Source organism: Anarrhichthys ocellatus, unplaced genomic scaffold, assembly GCF_004355925.1.
Source record: "Anarrhichthys ocellatus isolate YVR2014 unplaced genomic scaffold, GSC_Weel_1.0 scaffold1, whole genome shotgun sequence".
Classification (NCBI taxonomy): domain Eukaryota; kingdom Metazoa; phylum Chordata; class Actinopteri; order Perciformes; family Anarhichadidae; genus Anarrhichthys; species Anarrhichthys ocellatus.
The window spans coordinates 16,091,716-16,107,300 of record NW_022280031.1 but is presented as its reverse complement, the minus strand read 5'-3'; the positions used below and the strand labels follow the sequence as shown (position 1 = coordinate 16,107,300).

Sequence of the window (15,585 nt, the reverse complement as noted above, 5' to 3'; positions counted from 1 at the left end):
AAAGCAAACAGAATATTGTGCCAAAAGACAGAAGCTAAAGCAAACAGGATATTGAGCTAAAAGACAAAAGCTAAAGCAAACAGAATATTGAGCTAAAAGACAAAAGCTAAAGAAAACAGAATATTGTGCCAAAAGACAGAAGCTAAAGCAAACAGAATATTGTGCCAAAAGACAGAAGCTAAAAGCTAAAACTAACAAGCCCCAAGCAAAAACTTAGTTTGTTCTAGTATTATTGCATGATAAGGAAAAATCTAAATTTTATTTTGTTTGAACATCATCCCGTTTGACAGTTTGTTTCAAGCCTTTGAGGATGAGAACTACTTAAAGTGAAGTATAGTCTTGGCTAACATTGGCTGGGGTTGCAGCAGCGTACACTTCCCCAAATCTACTATTACAGCAAAGCTGCTGCCGTCTGATACAATATCCCATACAGTATTTCTGTCTTCATTGTCATCTCCCAAATTTAAGGCAGAAAACTTGAACATTTTAATAAAAAGAAGAGATTTCTCCAAGCAGATCAACATTCATTTTATTTAAAATCAACGAAAACAAAAGATATGTGAGTGAATACATGAAAAAATATTTCTTGCAGGGGTAAATAAATCAGTGATAATTGGATATTGTCCTCTGTGTTGGACATGTTGGACTTCTTGCGAAGGATGGATGAAAAGGAGTTCTTCATCTGACAAATGTGAACACGTTAACAGCCTCAGAGATCAGTTGAGACACAAGTCTTCGTTATCTGACAGGAAACAAGACTCATCCGCTCACCTTCAGCAGCGAGAGGGAGGAGGAACAACACACAGGCAGACAATTACCATAAAAGAAGAGGACCATGATGTAGTTTATCTCCAACAAACTGTTGCTGCAGTGCATGCTGGGATGGGCTGCAGACACAAAGGACATCTCAGAGTGATCCGATGGTGACATCCGCAGAATGTCAGACTGCACAGACAGGAAGAGAAGAGATAACAGAGACACACAGAGATGAGAATCAGCTCACCTTTCAGCCTTATTCTCTACATTTCCTGAATGTTAAATAAAACAAACCACCAGAGACAATAAAATAGCATCATATCCTATAATAATACAGCATTGTTAAAAGGAGCCATTCTGAATATTGTTTACTTTTACTTTTGATACTTTAAAGGTGCTAAATTCGAAATTCACAGCATATCTATTGCCTCCACACAGCTCGCAACATTATGACAGCTGAGTCGTCGGCCCGCAGCTAACATTGCTAACAGCGAAACAACGGCAACAGTGCTGACACGGGGCACGCTAACAGGTGCTAACATGTGCGCGCCTGTTTGCCTGACTATTTCAGCAAAGCACAGAGAAGCTCAGATAACACACACAGAGGGAGAGTGACTTCATTCTCTGCTCAGTAGACATTACTCCACTATATCTTTACATAGATGAAGTTGTTTGCTGCTAAATTAATGCTGAGACAGGGTTTAATCGCAACCCTGAACAACACAAAATACATCTGTTACATGAGTCGTCTCCAAAAACGGACTAAATGAAATGTATTTGCAAATAAAACAGTATTGAGAAATGAAACCTACTGTGTAATCTACAACACAAGGAGAATAAAAACATGCAGGGATGCCAACAAAAATGAAAGTACGTCTCTCCTCTGCACTTCCTCCGTCACAGACAGCTGACATCTGCTTCCTCCTCGAGTCTCCAACACGTCGACATTCTCAACACTTTTTCAGCTTCCTGAGAAACTTCAGATCAGGGTTCAGTATATCTCCATATCTTATTTCCTGCTTACATATTTCTAACCAGTCTCTGTGTTTGTAAGGCCATATATTTAAAAGACATATAAAGTATATGTGTCAATGAATGACTCTTACCAATCTAACGTGCACATGCATGTACATATATACCACTTGTGTTTGAAAATATAGCAATGCTGGGAACGAAAAGGAGCGTGTTTGAGTTTTCAGCAAACATGAAAACTAAATTATTGACATTAATAGATTTATTAATGCCAGTAAGATTATTAACAATTATTAATAATAATGGGGCACCACCCTGAGATAACCAATAACCAAACTATAAAATAAGTCTCATAATTAGTTTTCACTCACAATGTCAATAGTCTGAGTACTATTTCACATTCAGAGTGAAAAGTGAAGGTTGAGTTCGAGCAACAGACCACATATCCAGCTATTATCACAATACACGTGCACAAAGGTGATCACAGAAAGCTGCTCTTTAAAGTATACCAGAGTTTATTAAACTCCAATAATATTGATCAGGTCAAATAATATCTAAAACTAACAACAAATACTATACATTTATGAGCATGCTATCTAAAATCAACAAACAATCTGGTGAGAGTGTGTGTGTGTGTGTGTGTGTGTGTGTGTGTGTGCATGCATGTAGTTATGGGGAGGGGTAGTTTCGCAGAGCCTCACTGCAGCCGTTGAATACAGAAACCGTTAGCTTATCACACAGAAACCGGCAGTTCTGGTCTTTTAAATGATAAAGTCAGTTATAACAATACAGTATGTCAGGTTTTTAAGAACAAAGGATGAAGGAGCCTGCAGGCCACAGGTACTCTTCTGCTGCGAGCTTCTTACTGCGCACGCGCATCAGAAGAATGAGCTAGATCCGGTTCAAATTAAAAACAATATTTAATGTACTACACAAAGTTCACTTACAAACTGAATTAACTATCAATAGTAATGTTCTCGAGAGCAGAGACCACATACACGCATCTCCTCACAGTCCGGCGCGGCCAGTTAGCTGAAAATGAGAGCTGCAGTGATCTGAGATAAACTCCCTAAAACATTGTCTTTTGTATCCCCTGAGAGTCGGAAAGTGTCCGATACTGTCATAAAACGTGTGAATGACCCTCCGTGGCGATTAGTGATTGGCTTCATTTGAATTCTGTCCCCTCCCATTATCGATCCCTTAGCAAAACATCTTGGACTCCTCCTCTCTGTCCTGCTGGTCAGCTTGGCATTTGACCGTCCCTCTGGCCCCATCCTCCATCGATGAGGTCGCCTCCATTTGCTGCTGCATGTCTGACACCTCACTCAGAATCCCTATCTGACCCTCAAAACTATTCTTAGTGTTTTAATACCTACAGTGACTATACTTCTATGATTTAATACATTCAATGAGTTAATATACTGTAACATATAATATCCTCTATAAGTAAGAATATTGTAAACCTATAATACATTCCATATGGAAACATATTGTGACTAACATATTTATTATTGTAACACTTCTACTCACCACTAGGGGTGTTATTAAATCCTACTAATAATGCGTTTAATACTGAAATTCTCCACAAGTAACTTATAACAAAACACAAACAAGGTAATAAACACTATGACCTAACTAAGCCCAGACACCAAGCTAAACGTGTTACGGTGAGATGACTTCTTAGTGGTCCTTCTGAGTTTCTCTCTTAAACTCAGGCTGCGCAGCTCCAAGCTGTGCGGGATAAACTCTCTCTTCGAGAATATCTTCGGAAGTCAAGGGGATTCTCGTCCTTATATCCGGCACAAAGTCGATCCAAAAACAAAACAAAACAGTCTTTATTCGTCCAGCAAATGTAAGACTGCCCAAGGGTGTTCTTTGAAAAGCAGCAAAGCTATGTTCTTTTAAAAGCAAAGTTGTTCTTGCCTCCTTACTTGCGAATTGAATTGGGTGGAATGGCAGAGAGCTGGGGGTGAAGCAGAGTTTTGTAGTTTCAGGGAAAGCAGGGCTGAGCCACGGGGGTTCCTCGGGTGTCTGTGGCTATTTGTCCAATGGGGTCGCAGTGTTTTATTGCCTTCGCCTCTAAGGCCATGTGAAACATTCCTTGGAGCTTGCTCTTATCTCAAACTCAGATCAGGCCTTTTGTTGAACAAGTCAGATCCCTTTGTTTCAGAGCACATGGTGAAGGCCTTGAGGGCCCAACAGCAACAACGGCAAAACAATAATATAAAAACTGAGAAAATTAGATTAGGGTTCCATTATTTAGACTCCAAGTAAAAAAATTAAGTCAAATAAAACAGATTAAACCACTTTAACTATATGCTCTTCTTACTATCAGGCAAGCTAACACTAAAAACATTAGCTAATGCTACTTGGAAGTCCACAGAATGGAATATGAAGGGGTTAAAAAGTTTTAATTCATTTTTCACGTGAATGGTGGTAAAGGGAAACCAGTTAAAGCTATTGGCTATTTTTCTATTATCTGAATGGAGGTTAAAGAAAAAGTAAAAAGGTTTGCATTTCATTATACGCTCCATTTTAATTATTTACTTAACTAGTATTTGTTCATGTATTTAGTGATATTTTTGACTTGACTGATACACTTTTGTGGTTTGTGGTTATTGTGTTTTCACATGTGTAGTTGTAAACAGAAGCGATGTGACAGAAGCAGGTGAGCTTCAACAATAACAGGCGCCCGCTCCTAACAGATTCCGGAGAGGCTCAGTGAATTGAAGTGATGTAAATGTATTACATTAGATATCAAAACAAGATCAAAGAATGTGTGTGATTTGGTTGAACAGTTGGGGAACTTATCCCACATTCCTAGAGTCAGAAACTAATACATTCTTAAGGACAAACTTTTTTTAAATGTATTTGGTGTAGTCTGAATGAGATTTTAGGCTATCTTGGCTCAATTGTTGAGTGTCTATGTGATCAAATAACAGTCATGTGCGGCACCTTTTTCCAAGCTCTGTTTGAGGGGAGGCCCACAGTCTCCGGCTTTGAAAACCCCGGTTTTAAGGCATTTACATGGCAGACAAAGCAACCAATCCCGTTCCAGCATACGTCACTTTAGTTTGAGACAATAAACTGCAAATTCACATTATTGTTGTTTTTCAAGAACATTTAGCAAACAGTTGACTGCTGAAAAGTGTTTTATTATTGTTGAGGATAGAAAAAAATGAAACTTAAACTAGAGACCATCTTGCAATGGGATCACAACAGCTGCGACACTAAAATCGGACCAAGGGCGTAAAGTTATAGGGGGGGCGATGAACCCTTCCCTAATTCCTCCCCTCCTCCTTGTGGCGCCCTTGCTCAGACCACGGCCATTTTAAAACTCAACCTTCTTTTTGATCTCAACTTAACATCTGTAAAGTTTCATGACTGCATCTTGCACAGGTGAGACACCTTTGCATCGATTAAACCTGTCCACAGACAGACAGACAGAAATATAAAGACCCGCCACAGCTGTCGAAACCGCCTGTGTCATAGTTCCCGCTACAGTGGCCGTCTCGATGACCACAATTTGCCACGATGACACACACAGACTCACAATAAACAGTACCAGTGATACACCCCCGAAGATAAACAATAAGCATCATGGATATTATGAAATGCAGAATGGAAAGTATGGACTAATATACATATATATGGTCATTTACACACAAACAGTAAAACTTACAAATCTAAAGTGGCTTTTTCCCATTTGTCACAGATACGCATGTTGTACTGAAGGCAGTCAGCAGAGTGTGTTAAACACCAGAGCGCCCTCTACTGGAGCTCAGCTGTACTGCAGAAGTGCAGTTAAAAAGCAAAGGGTAGTTTATTTTTGTCTTGTAAGGTGAAACTGCAGAAGCTAAATTCAGCTGTAAACACAACAGAAGTGTTTTTTTAAGAGCAGTAACTTTAATTTGCGTCTTCTGATCTACGTAGGTGATGAGGTTTTTTTTAAATCAGTAGCTATGTTGTGATTATGTACAAGCCCATAGTTTCTTTTTTTTGGTATATTTCTGGTGAGGAAAAGACAAAAGAATTCAGAGGATGGATTAACAAATCTTTCATGCAGCAGGGCTGCACAATTCATTGTTGAGGCTGCAGGTGGTGTGTTCGTTGGGTCGTCTGCGACCTTCAGTCACACCCATAACACCCTTCTAGGTGTAGATATACGCAGAGGAGTTTACAGGAATCTGCACACAACTACAGTTCCAGCATTAAAGCCGCTGCACATACCGAAATCCTGCTAAATTCATGAGCATAAATCCTGCACAGAAACAAAGACAAAATCATGCTGTTTTCTCTCCCTCGATCTCATAACGTCCTTAAACAGCACATGTTTGAAGACATCCTGCTACGCACTATGACTTATGAATTACTTTTGGTTTAACAGCTAGCACCTATGAAGCAATGACTCACAGACGACCAATACAGCTGACTGGAAAAAAACACCAACCAAAACCTGAATTTGCCCGTTAAATGGCACCTACTAGCATTATGTGGGTTCAGTAAAAGTGTTTTGTAACAGAAACAATATCTCCATTAAGTGGTCATGTTGTGATGAGACATGATGGTCAACACAGGTGTCCACATAGAGACAATAATGGGAGAAAACCGTCCGGTTTAACCATAAAATATATACAATTTTTCATTCTTAAATTTGGAAATCAAATATTCAGTTATTGATGTGAAAGATTCAAAATGTATCTAGATAAAATGTAATTCTTGATATTATTTATTTATCTATTAGGTAGAGTCTGAAGTGAGAGGACAGTTTTGGAAATTAAAAATTCCTCCAGAATTGTTCAGTTAATGTCGAACTTAACTGCTAATTAAGACAAATAATTCAATACCAGTACTATGAAAGTTATTTGTTACAAAACTGAAACTTAAGTATGTAAAATGTTAAAGAATGAAAGTTTCAGGTTTTTTTTTTACTTCAGAAATTATAAATCAATTCTTTATAAAAAAAGAAAACTGTTTCTGTTTAAGTGTGTGTGTGTGTGTGTGTCTACTGGATGACACAGCAGCAGGTTGCTGGGTAATTGTCGGCGCTGACTTTGTGCTCGTTGCCGTAGACGTAGTAGAGGTGAGCTTTGCCCTTCCACTTGTAGTTCACTTTAGTGATCGGGATCAACTCGACCGTCTGCCTCTGAGAGAGAGAGAGAGAGAGAGAGAGAGAGAGAGAGAGAGAGAGAGAGAGAGCAATGTTAAAGGAATAGTTTCAACATTTTGGGAAACACGTATTCTCTCTCTCTCTTTCAGGATGTGGTTAGCCTAGCTTAGCATAAAGACTGGAGGCAGGGGGAAACAGCTACTTCATTAAAACTTCCAATGTCCACATTTTTTATTTCCTTATCATTTGAATTGTGTGTTTCATACAAATTGCCACTATAGGTGACTAATAAAGTAAAAGGAAACAGTTGATGATAATGATAAATATTTTAGTATATAAGCTAGAAGCCTATAAGTATTCTGGTTAATAATCGTGAAAACGGAAAAACTGATATTTCCTCTGACAATAATCGTGATATCAAAATGTTATATCCTGACATCCCTAGTCATGTTCCATGACTTGATATCTGCATTTCTCCAAAATCACTTAAATTATTAATTAGGTTATTTAAGCTACACAAATCGCTTTAATTTACAAAAACTTACAAAAAAGAAAGGGCCTTAATGTTAGCTACAGTGATGCTTATCTTGTCTTTGAGTTTCTCTTGAATCCGTCAGTCATGCATCTGTCTGATTGACTCACCTGCTGCAGGATCCTGGAGGTCTGGCCGTATTTGGTTTGGTGATCTTTGATCATGCGCTGAGAGGCCTCGGAGATGGCCGGGTTTGGGAACCCAAGCAGCGGGTAGAGCTGAGAGGAGACAGACCGAGAGTCTAACACAAGGTACTGACAATAAAACAGATGGCTAACATTAGCAACGTCCTTTAATTACCCCAAAAACCCAAAGTTTTATTTCAGGAACATAACAAACGAAGGAGAGTCCTGCAGCATATTATAATGGAGGTGCTGCAACTCGCCTGAAATAAATAGTGCCTACATTTACATTGGAAGAAATGACTACCCTTTTATATAATATATATTATATAACTTCACTTAAATACTGAGTATTTAAGTGAGCCCGGACAAGACCTGAAGCATTCGTTAAGCGTTTGCACTAAGTGCAATTTGCCCCAGAGGGCTTAGTGGGATGACAGGAATGTTTTTTTTATTTTTTTATTCTCTCAATCAAATACTGAGTATTTAAGTGAAGTTCACTAGTGTGTGTGTTTGTACCAGGCTCTGGCTGTTCTGGAACAGCTCCTTCCCGTTCACTGAGTCAAGTTCGATCTTCAGACCAGAGTTCTGCGGCACCACATGGTACTCCTCATGGTTAGACCTAAACACAAATATATATATATACACACACACACACACACACACACACACACACACACACACAGTTATTTAAATTGGAAACAGTGTACAGACGTATTTGTATGAATTTAAATTCACATCATGCAGTTTATCTTTATGCCACCAGAGGTCAATGATGTGATCCATAACACCACTGTCCACTGAATCCATTTGATATGAAACTACATTAAAGCCACTGTTTGAAGAATGCTAACCATTAAATCATATTAAAATTGTTTTGATGTCATTATTGTTTGAAGAAATAGTGTATAAAATGGTTCATTGTGTGTGCTTTCAGCCGATCAATCTCAGAGCCACTGGTTCAGATTTGTGATCAGGTGTTGAACACCCTCAAGGATCATCTTCAATACATTTTGGACCCTCTTCAAGGCCTATTAGAACCTTGGAAACCCTTTGAACCTCCTCAAAGACCGCATGTACGTCTTCGAGGAGCTCTGGAACCCCAAGTGCCCTCTGGAAGCTAAGGCACCATGATTCCTCTTCAAGGACCAATGTTATATCTTCCAGGACCACTGAAACAACTTCAAGGACTCAGGGAACCTACTCTATGACCACTGAAAGCCCCTTAAAGATCCCAGGACCCTCCTCAAGGACCACTGTAACAGCTGTAGTATCAGCAGCCTACTCACCACTTCACTTTGAGCTTGATGTAAGACAGCATTTGTCGTTTTCCTTCACAGGTTTCACAATCCATGTTTCCCCGAGCATTACACTTGGTACACCTACACACACACACACACACACACACACACACACACACACACACTCAGTCAGACATGATGCATGTTTCACATTCTACTGTGATCTGATCCAGTGGCTACTCACTGTACAGTGTGATTTAAAGGGCATTACTGTTTTTAATGTTAGATAGTTTATTATCTTCATATTCTACTAAACATTTGAAAAAGTATCAAATCACTTTTTAGATTGATTTCCTTCCTCCTAGACTAATTTATTCAACAATTCCTTTAATTGAAAATCAAAATAAACTTTTGTGAGTTTCATTTTTCTGTTACAGTTGTACGTTTTCCTGTCTTTTAACTTAGTAAAAAGAATGTCTATCAAAACTGCTCCCTCCACATGCGGCAGCAAATCATATTGCAGCTGCTTTTATTATTGATTACATGGAGTTGTTGAATACTTTATTCTGATTGGTGAATTACTGCATTCTGCAGTCTTATTGCATTATTTCTTTATACCGTGCTATGAAGACCGTTGCTATCTGCGCATTTTGGATCTCCGTACACAGTAAGAGCACTGTTTTTTATAGGAAAAAACAATAATTTTCGAATCAATAAAATAATTAAATATCAATATCGTCTGTCAAATTAGTTACAAATTAGTAAGTAGCCTATTCATTTGCGCCGTGGTCCAGCTAGCTGAACATTATTACTTGACTTCAGATGTACCAGCTGCTCTTCTGTTGCATTTCTGAGAAAGTAGCAGCGTTAAACCCCCCAGGACCTTGTTTTGCCTGTAGCATCACAGCTAGAGCAGCCTTGCTCATTGCGCCGCCCAGAGCCGTTACACAGATAGCATGGTTTCTACAAAGACACACACACACACGAATAATATTAACATTTTCATTGTCAATCCACATTAAATTAGCTCTGACTAACTTTGTCTGTAAACTGCAATTATTATGCAGTTCATTACTACTGATTGATCAATTGACTGATACTTCTTACTGTTCCATTTCCATTGCACTCTTGACACCGAACCGTCCCCAAAGCGTTGCAGTTAGTGCATTCCTAAACACACAAATACACACACAGTTAAAAATAACGTTAGTGTCTGTTGGAGTCACACTGAAGTGGCAAAACGCACTCAAAGTGATAATTGACGCGCCTCATTAGACACATGCTTCAGTTGCTGCTCCTATGTTGCACTACAGGCATCGGTTTTAAAATGCCAACACCACAGAGGCTTTTTCCTAAGATACTGCTGGTTCTATTTAAGCAACATTTTTGTAAGCCTGTATTACAGATTACCACAATTTATTTTCTATACATTTCTAATTGAGTAACGTTATTTGAAATTCCAACACCTCAGAAACAGCAGTATTTTGAGAAAAGGTCGCTATAAATATATAGGCAGGCACCAGTTCGTAAGATTTACAGACACCCCGTGTTGATTTTCTATACATTTCTATTTGAGTAGCCTATAACGTCACATAAGGGAGGAGGACAGCTGTTGGGTGCTGCTGGTTTTGTCAGTTGGTTGGCAGTAGAACACCAGTAACGCCACCTTTTACCAGCCATCGCATTTCATCTCTTATTTTTCCTTCCAGATGGGCGAAAGTCACATAAAGCACAGCTAATAATGACTTTGTATTATGTTAATTAATTGCTGTTAGGTTTATGTAGTTTGAGTTAAAGCTGGGGTTGGCAATTTTTGTGTGCCGTCATTGGGCAAAAATTCTCCAATAACTTTTCAGCATTTTGTAATTCAAACGGTCTGAGCCAGATAACTAGACTTCTGCACCTCCTCTTGATTCTGTTTTCAGACTAGAAAATCTGACCCGCGACAGGAGATTTTGGTCAATCACAGATCATTTCAGAGAAAGGGATTTCCTAAAGCTGACGTCGTGATTACATCACAGTGTTAGCTGGCGGCAAAACAAAGGAAAGACTGGAGGCCAACATGAATCAGCTCAGGGTAGTGGGTTAAAGTTACATTTCAGAAATGTCATCTAGCTGTGTTGTTGGGGGTCAGAATTGATAAATCTTAGTTGATGATCTGTGATTCTAGACTCTAGTGAGGCTCTTTAAGGCCCCATAGAACTCACTCAAGGACCACTGTAACATCTTCCAGGAACACCTCAGGATCCTTTTCAAGAACTCCTATGAGTTCTTCCAGCCAGGCCCAGCTTTCAGAACTTTTGGACCATTTATAAAGGACCCCTGGAACCTCTTCAAGCCACATTTAAATCTTCTCAAGGACTCCTGGAACCTCTTCAAGCACCATTTAAATATTCTCAAGGACTCCTGGAACCTCGTCAAGCCCCATTTGAATCTTCCCAAGGACTCCTGGAACCTCCTCAAAAGGCTGTAAAACCCTCAAAGTGAACCCTTGAATCTCTGGAACCTTCTCAAAGACCTCTCCAACCTCCTCCAAAATATCCATACTCTAAACTCAGAGAATCCTGCTCTCTGATTGGCTGTCAGCTGTATGTTTGTAAATTATAAGGTAGAATCAACTGCAGGTAACCATGGCAACAAGGTGTTCTATGACGGACAACTTCTGTTTACCAATCACCTTGATGGAGGAGGTGAAGGGCACGCGGATCTTCTCTTTGTGCTTGGTGAAGAAGCTGGGAGTCTTGGCCGGGATGTCCCAGGGCTGGGGGGCCGGCTGGGTGTTGAAGTCAGCTTCCTCACCTGTTAGTCACACAAAAGAGACGTCACAGCGAACTGTCAATCAAAAAACACCTGACGCCTGCTGGCTCAGTGATGTCATAAGAGTTATCTCAGTTTGGGCTGGGACACTTACGATGTATAACAGAAAACTTGCACTACAAAGCAGGTGTGAAGTCTACAAGAGGTGGGTGTGTAACAGGCTGAGAGGGTCTAATGAAAGACACCCTCCAGCTGCATTATGGGAAATGTAGGAGTCAGTGTTTTGAAGTTTTTGATCTATAGTAGGGACTATAGGACACTCCGACAACCAGGGTGTGAGATCTGGTTATTGAAGGGAACCTTTTTATTACAAGAAACAATCAAATTCACACAAACAAAGGGCTGTTTAAAGGTTCAGACTTCGTTTAAGGCTTAAAGACCCCATGAAACTGGCAGCTTAACTTCCTGGAAAACATTATGGCAAGGGTACCAATAAAGTCACCACACTTACATGAATTAAATAACGTGAAGGAAGCAGTGGACCTTTGAGGCTCAGAATTAGGTTCAGGTTGCACAAATGTCTGTGTGTTTGTTTACCTTCATAAGGTTTTTGGGCCTGCTCAGTTTTCCTGGTCTCAGTGAACGTCTCCAGTTGATACTACAGAGCAGAAAACACACTTCAAGAGACGCTACATGTGTGTGCAGTGTTAATAACATGTCAGCTGACAGAGACAACAGTGGTATGAATATAAAAGAGTAACAGCAATAATACAACATTACAAAACAAATACTGATAGAAACACTAATTAGTAATAATCACAGCGATGGTTGTGTTACAATCGAAGGATTTAGGAAACTGAATCAGAAGAAGTCTGATTCTCCAATCACACTTTGGTCAATATTTTTTATTCAGCTTGACCTACACTTTGTTTTAGGATATCAGTATCTCCAGATAAATGTCCGTAAATGCACTTAACACAGAAAAAAAAGATGGTCTTCATAACTTGCATGAGAATTATAACATTTTAAGCTTTCTTCAGTATCAAAGTAAGCTAGTGATAGTTGTCAGTACATCCATGAGTAAGTGGCAAACAAGAACTGCTAACAGTTAATTCGGCTCAAGTTGTAGCCCATTGCAACGTAACTGACTCAATGCAAAAAGCATTTTCAGGAATGTAAATCCAGAATTTAGAGGGGAGGGGGGGAGAATTATAGAGGGGTGTTGGTGCTGATTACTGTCAAACTTTGAAAACCTTTGGTTTAAAACAATATGGACTGTGTAGTGAACGTATCACAGCAGCAGCTTTCAGTCCTGGTTGATTTAGATTTTCTGATTTGAGTGTGAACAAAAGGAATTGTGTTTAGAGTTTAGCAGTCTGTAGTCTTTGACGGCATCCAAAATTACCCAAAGAAATTCTGGGAATGTCAACACAGACACCCAGTTCGTAATACTGCAAATATATAAATATCTCAATACTTTCATCAGTGACATTCACCGCCACTGATAGATAGTGACTTAACCAACATTTATTGTTACCACTCCAGTAAAATTAGCCTAAAACGCCTATCCAAGGCATACCCAGTGTAAATTGAAAGCTGTTCTTGAACCATTTGGAGTACATGCATGGTTTTGGTCTCTTTTGAAAGGTAACACTCTGAAGTTTTTTTTTGTTTGTTTGTTTGTTTGTTGGTGGTCTGACATAGGCGTTGATTGTAACTGCTGTTGTGATTGTATCTTGAAAGGGTTTGCATAAATCGAATCACAAGAATCTTAGCTTTCCAAAGACATGTCGCATCAGTACCTACCAATACATAACAGTTGTGTACACTCCAAAAGCCCGTGGGCAGGCCGTCGGAGTGTTAACAGGTTCATACTTTAAGTAACAAGCACGCCAGTAAACGACCAGTTAACAGCATCATAAGGAGTGTGTGTGAACATCACGTCACCCTGTAGGTGTTGAACGCCTCCATGTTGGTGATGACTCCGTCGTTCACAGGGCTTTTACTGTAGCAGGAGTGAGTGGACACAAAGCTCCTGAACGCCTCACGAGCTATATCCTCCGACAGAGTGGGGATGCTACAACACACACAAACAAACATATCATGAGTTGAATTTGCATATTCTCTGAATGCAGCCTTTCTTCTCATCGAGGGCGACTGTGGCTAAGTGGATAGCAGGGCCGTCTTTCAATCAGAGTGTCGGCGGTTCAATCCCCGGCTCTGGCTCTGCTAGTCGCATGTTGATGTGTTGAGCAAGACACTTAACCCCAAAATTGCTCCTGTAGTTGTGCCTACGGTGTAGAAATGTGATAGACTCTGAATTGTAAGCTGCTTTGGATAAAAGTGTCTGCTAAATGACTGTAATGTAATGTAATCTAGCCATAGGCCAGCCTGAGCATCATGTGATTGGCTGGTGATGTCAGGTCTTACATCCATTCCTCAGGGTGGGGTTGGGGCGGTGCTACAGGCTCCAAAGGCATAGGAGGTGGCAGGAAACCGCCTGCAGCAACAACAACATTCTTTAAGTATAGTTGGAACATCATGAATGTAATTTGAACAATTTTGTGGGTTGGACTCCTCTTACCTCCTGCAGCCATGCTTTCATAGCCGGGCATGTTGCCAAACGCGTTGGCCCCAGGGGCGATGGGAGGATACACTGTTGGAATAAACAGGGAACAGTCCATAAGTGAAAACATAAGTAGGTTAAGGGCAAGACCCTTTAAACGAATAGTCGACATTTTGGGAAATACATTTTCTTGCAGAGAGAAGATAGATACTGCTCTCGCATCTGTACGTTAAATATTAAGCTGGAGCCAGTTAGCTTAGTTTAGCTTAGCACAAAGAGTGGAAACAGGGGGAAACAGCTAGCCTAAGGAAAGGAGGCTTTAGGAAAGGAGGCAGTAATGAAGGAGAGAAAGGGATAGGAAAGGAAAGAAGGAGCTAGAGAAGGAGATGTTAAAGAAGGAATCGGAGAAGAGAAGTAGGAGGTAGCGAAGGAGTGGAAAGAAAAGATTTAGGAAAGGAAAAATAGGAGGAAAAGGATTTAACCTCGACTCAAATGACGGCTGATACTCAGTTATACTGTTATCTGGACCTAATTTTATTTTACTTCTTAACCTAATTTCAAACCTATACTTTATAGGTGGAGGGTGCATGGTACGTTTCTTTTTCTCGTTTTATTTCCTATTTAATTGTATCATTATCGCTGAAAATGTTGAATACAGAACATTTGTGCTCTGCCTGTGTTTCACCAATAAAGAAATATATATAACAAAAGCGGAAAAGGAGAAGATAGAGAAAGAAAAGAGGAGGCAGAGAAGGACAGGTGGAGGTAAAGAATAAAGAGGAGGAGGGAAAGAAGACAAAGAAGGAGAAGATGGAGTAGAGGAGGTGTGGCGGAAGTAGGAAAGTTAAATATGAGTTAGGGAAGGAGTGGAGAAAGCAAAGAAGGGGTGATTTTTTTCATTACAAGCATTGAACAATGCAGTCATAGAGGGTTTATTTAACTGTCCAGAGGAAGAGGATCAATCTTAAATGGACTTTGATTAATTCAATGTAACCATCAATGAAGCTGTAAATTAAAAAATGAAATCACAAATCCCTAAAAATACAAAAATAACTCATACAGACAGTTTGAATGAAGGATTTCTCTGACCTGAATGATGCTTTTCAGTTAAATTAATTAATTAAGTTCAGTTAATAAACTGACATGTCTTTATTATTCCAGATGTATTTGTAGCAACAGTCTTCAGTCGTTTTAAAAGCAAAAACTTAATTGTTATAAAAAAAGGGGTTTAACCCCAGTTTAGAGTAGACCATGTCTCCAGGTCTAAAGAAAAACATGATGCACTCAGACTCAGGTTTAAATTCACTCTGAGAAACTAAAATCGTAGCAGCTGTGTGGTGTTGTGGTCAGTTTGGTGACCCGTGTAGTGTTGTGTTCTGTCGTGTGTCGCATCATACCTGGGTCTCTCATCCTGCTGCTGTCTGACCAGTAGAGTATCAATGAATCCAGACAATCTCCGTCAGCTTCACAGCGCACTTCAAAGCTGCAGTCCAGACAGCGACAATTAAAACACTACGTCCGGGGAATCC

At 39.7% G+C, this 15,585-nt stretch overlaps 1 protein-coding gene across 2 annotated transcripts; it reads right to left on the bottom strand.

Moving 5' to 3' along the window:
* Positions 1–4,664: 4,664 nt before the first annotated feature.
* On the bottom strand, positions 4,665–15,515 carry LOC116381831 (protein SSUH2 homolog). 2 transcript variants are annotated; one of them, XM_031844318.1, is made up of 12 exons: positions 15,454–15,515; positions 14,075–14,146; positions 13,921–13,990; positions 13,438–13,567; positions 12,088–12,148; positions 11,411–11,532; positions 9,841–9,903; positions 9,617–9,696; positions 8,782–8,874; positions 8,012–8,114; positions 7,481–7,588; positions 4,666–6,874 (listed from the first exon to the last, which is right to left on the bottom strand). In XM_031844318.1, the coding sequence occupies exons 1-12, from the start codon at positions 15,464–15,466 to the stop codon at positions 6,734–6,736; spliced, it is 1,056 nt and encodes a 351-aa protein (XP_031700178.1). In that variant the 5' UTR covers positions 15,467–15,515; the 3' UTR covers positions 4,666–6,733. The 2 variants fall into 2 exon arrangements, with proteins under 2 accessions (XP_031700263.1, XP_031700178.1); XM_031844403.1 differs by lacking the exons at positions 13,438–13,567; positions 13,921–13,990; positions 14,075–14,146; positions 15,454–15,515 and having other exon boundaries at positions 4,665–6,874; positions 9,562–9,696; positions 12,088–12,660.
* Positions 15,516–15,585: the final 70 nt, after the last annotated feature.

Bases quoted from the DNA above. Each gene is read 5' to 3' on its own strand.
- LOC116381831 (XM_031844318.1), bottom strand. The intron at 11,533-12,087 runs GTAAACAAACAC...TGTGACTAACAG, and splicing joins GGCCCAAAAACCTTATGAAG to GTGAGGAAGCTGACTTCAAC. The intron at 8,115-8,781 runs GTGAGTAGGCTG...ATTTGTGTTTAG, and splicing joins ATCAAGCTCAAAGTGAAGTG to GTCTAACCATGAGGAGTACC.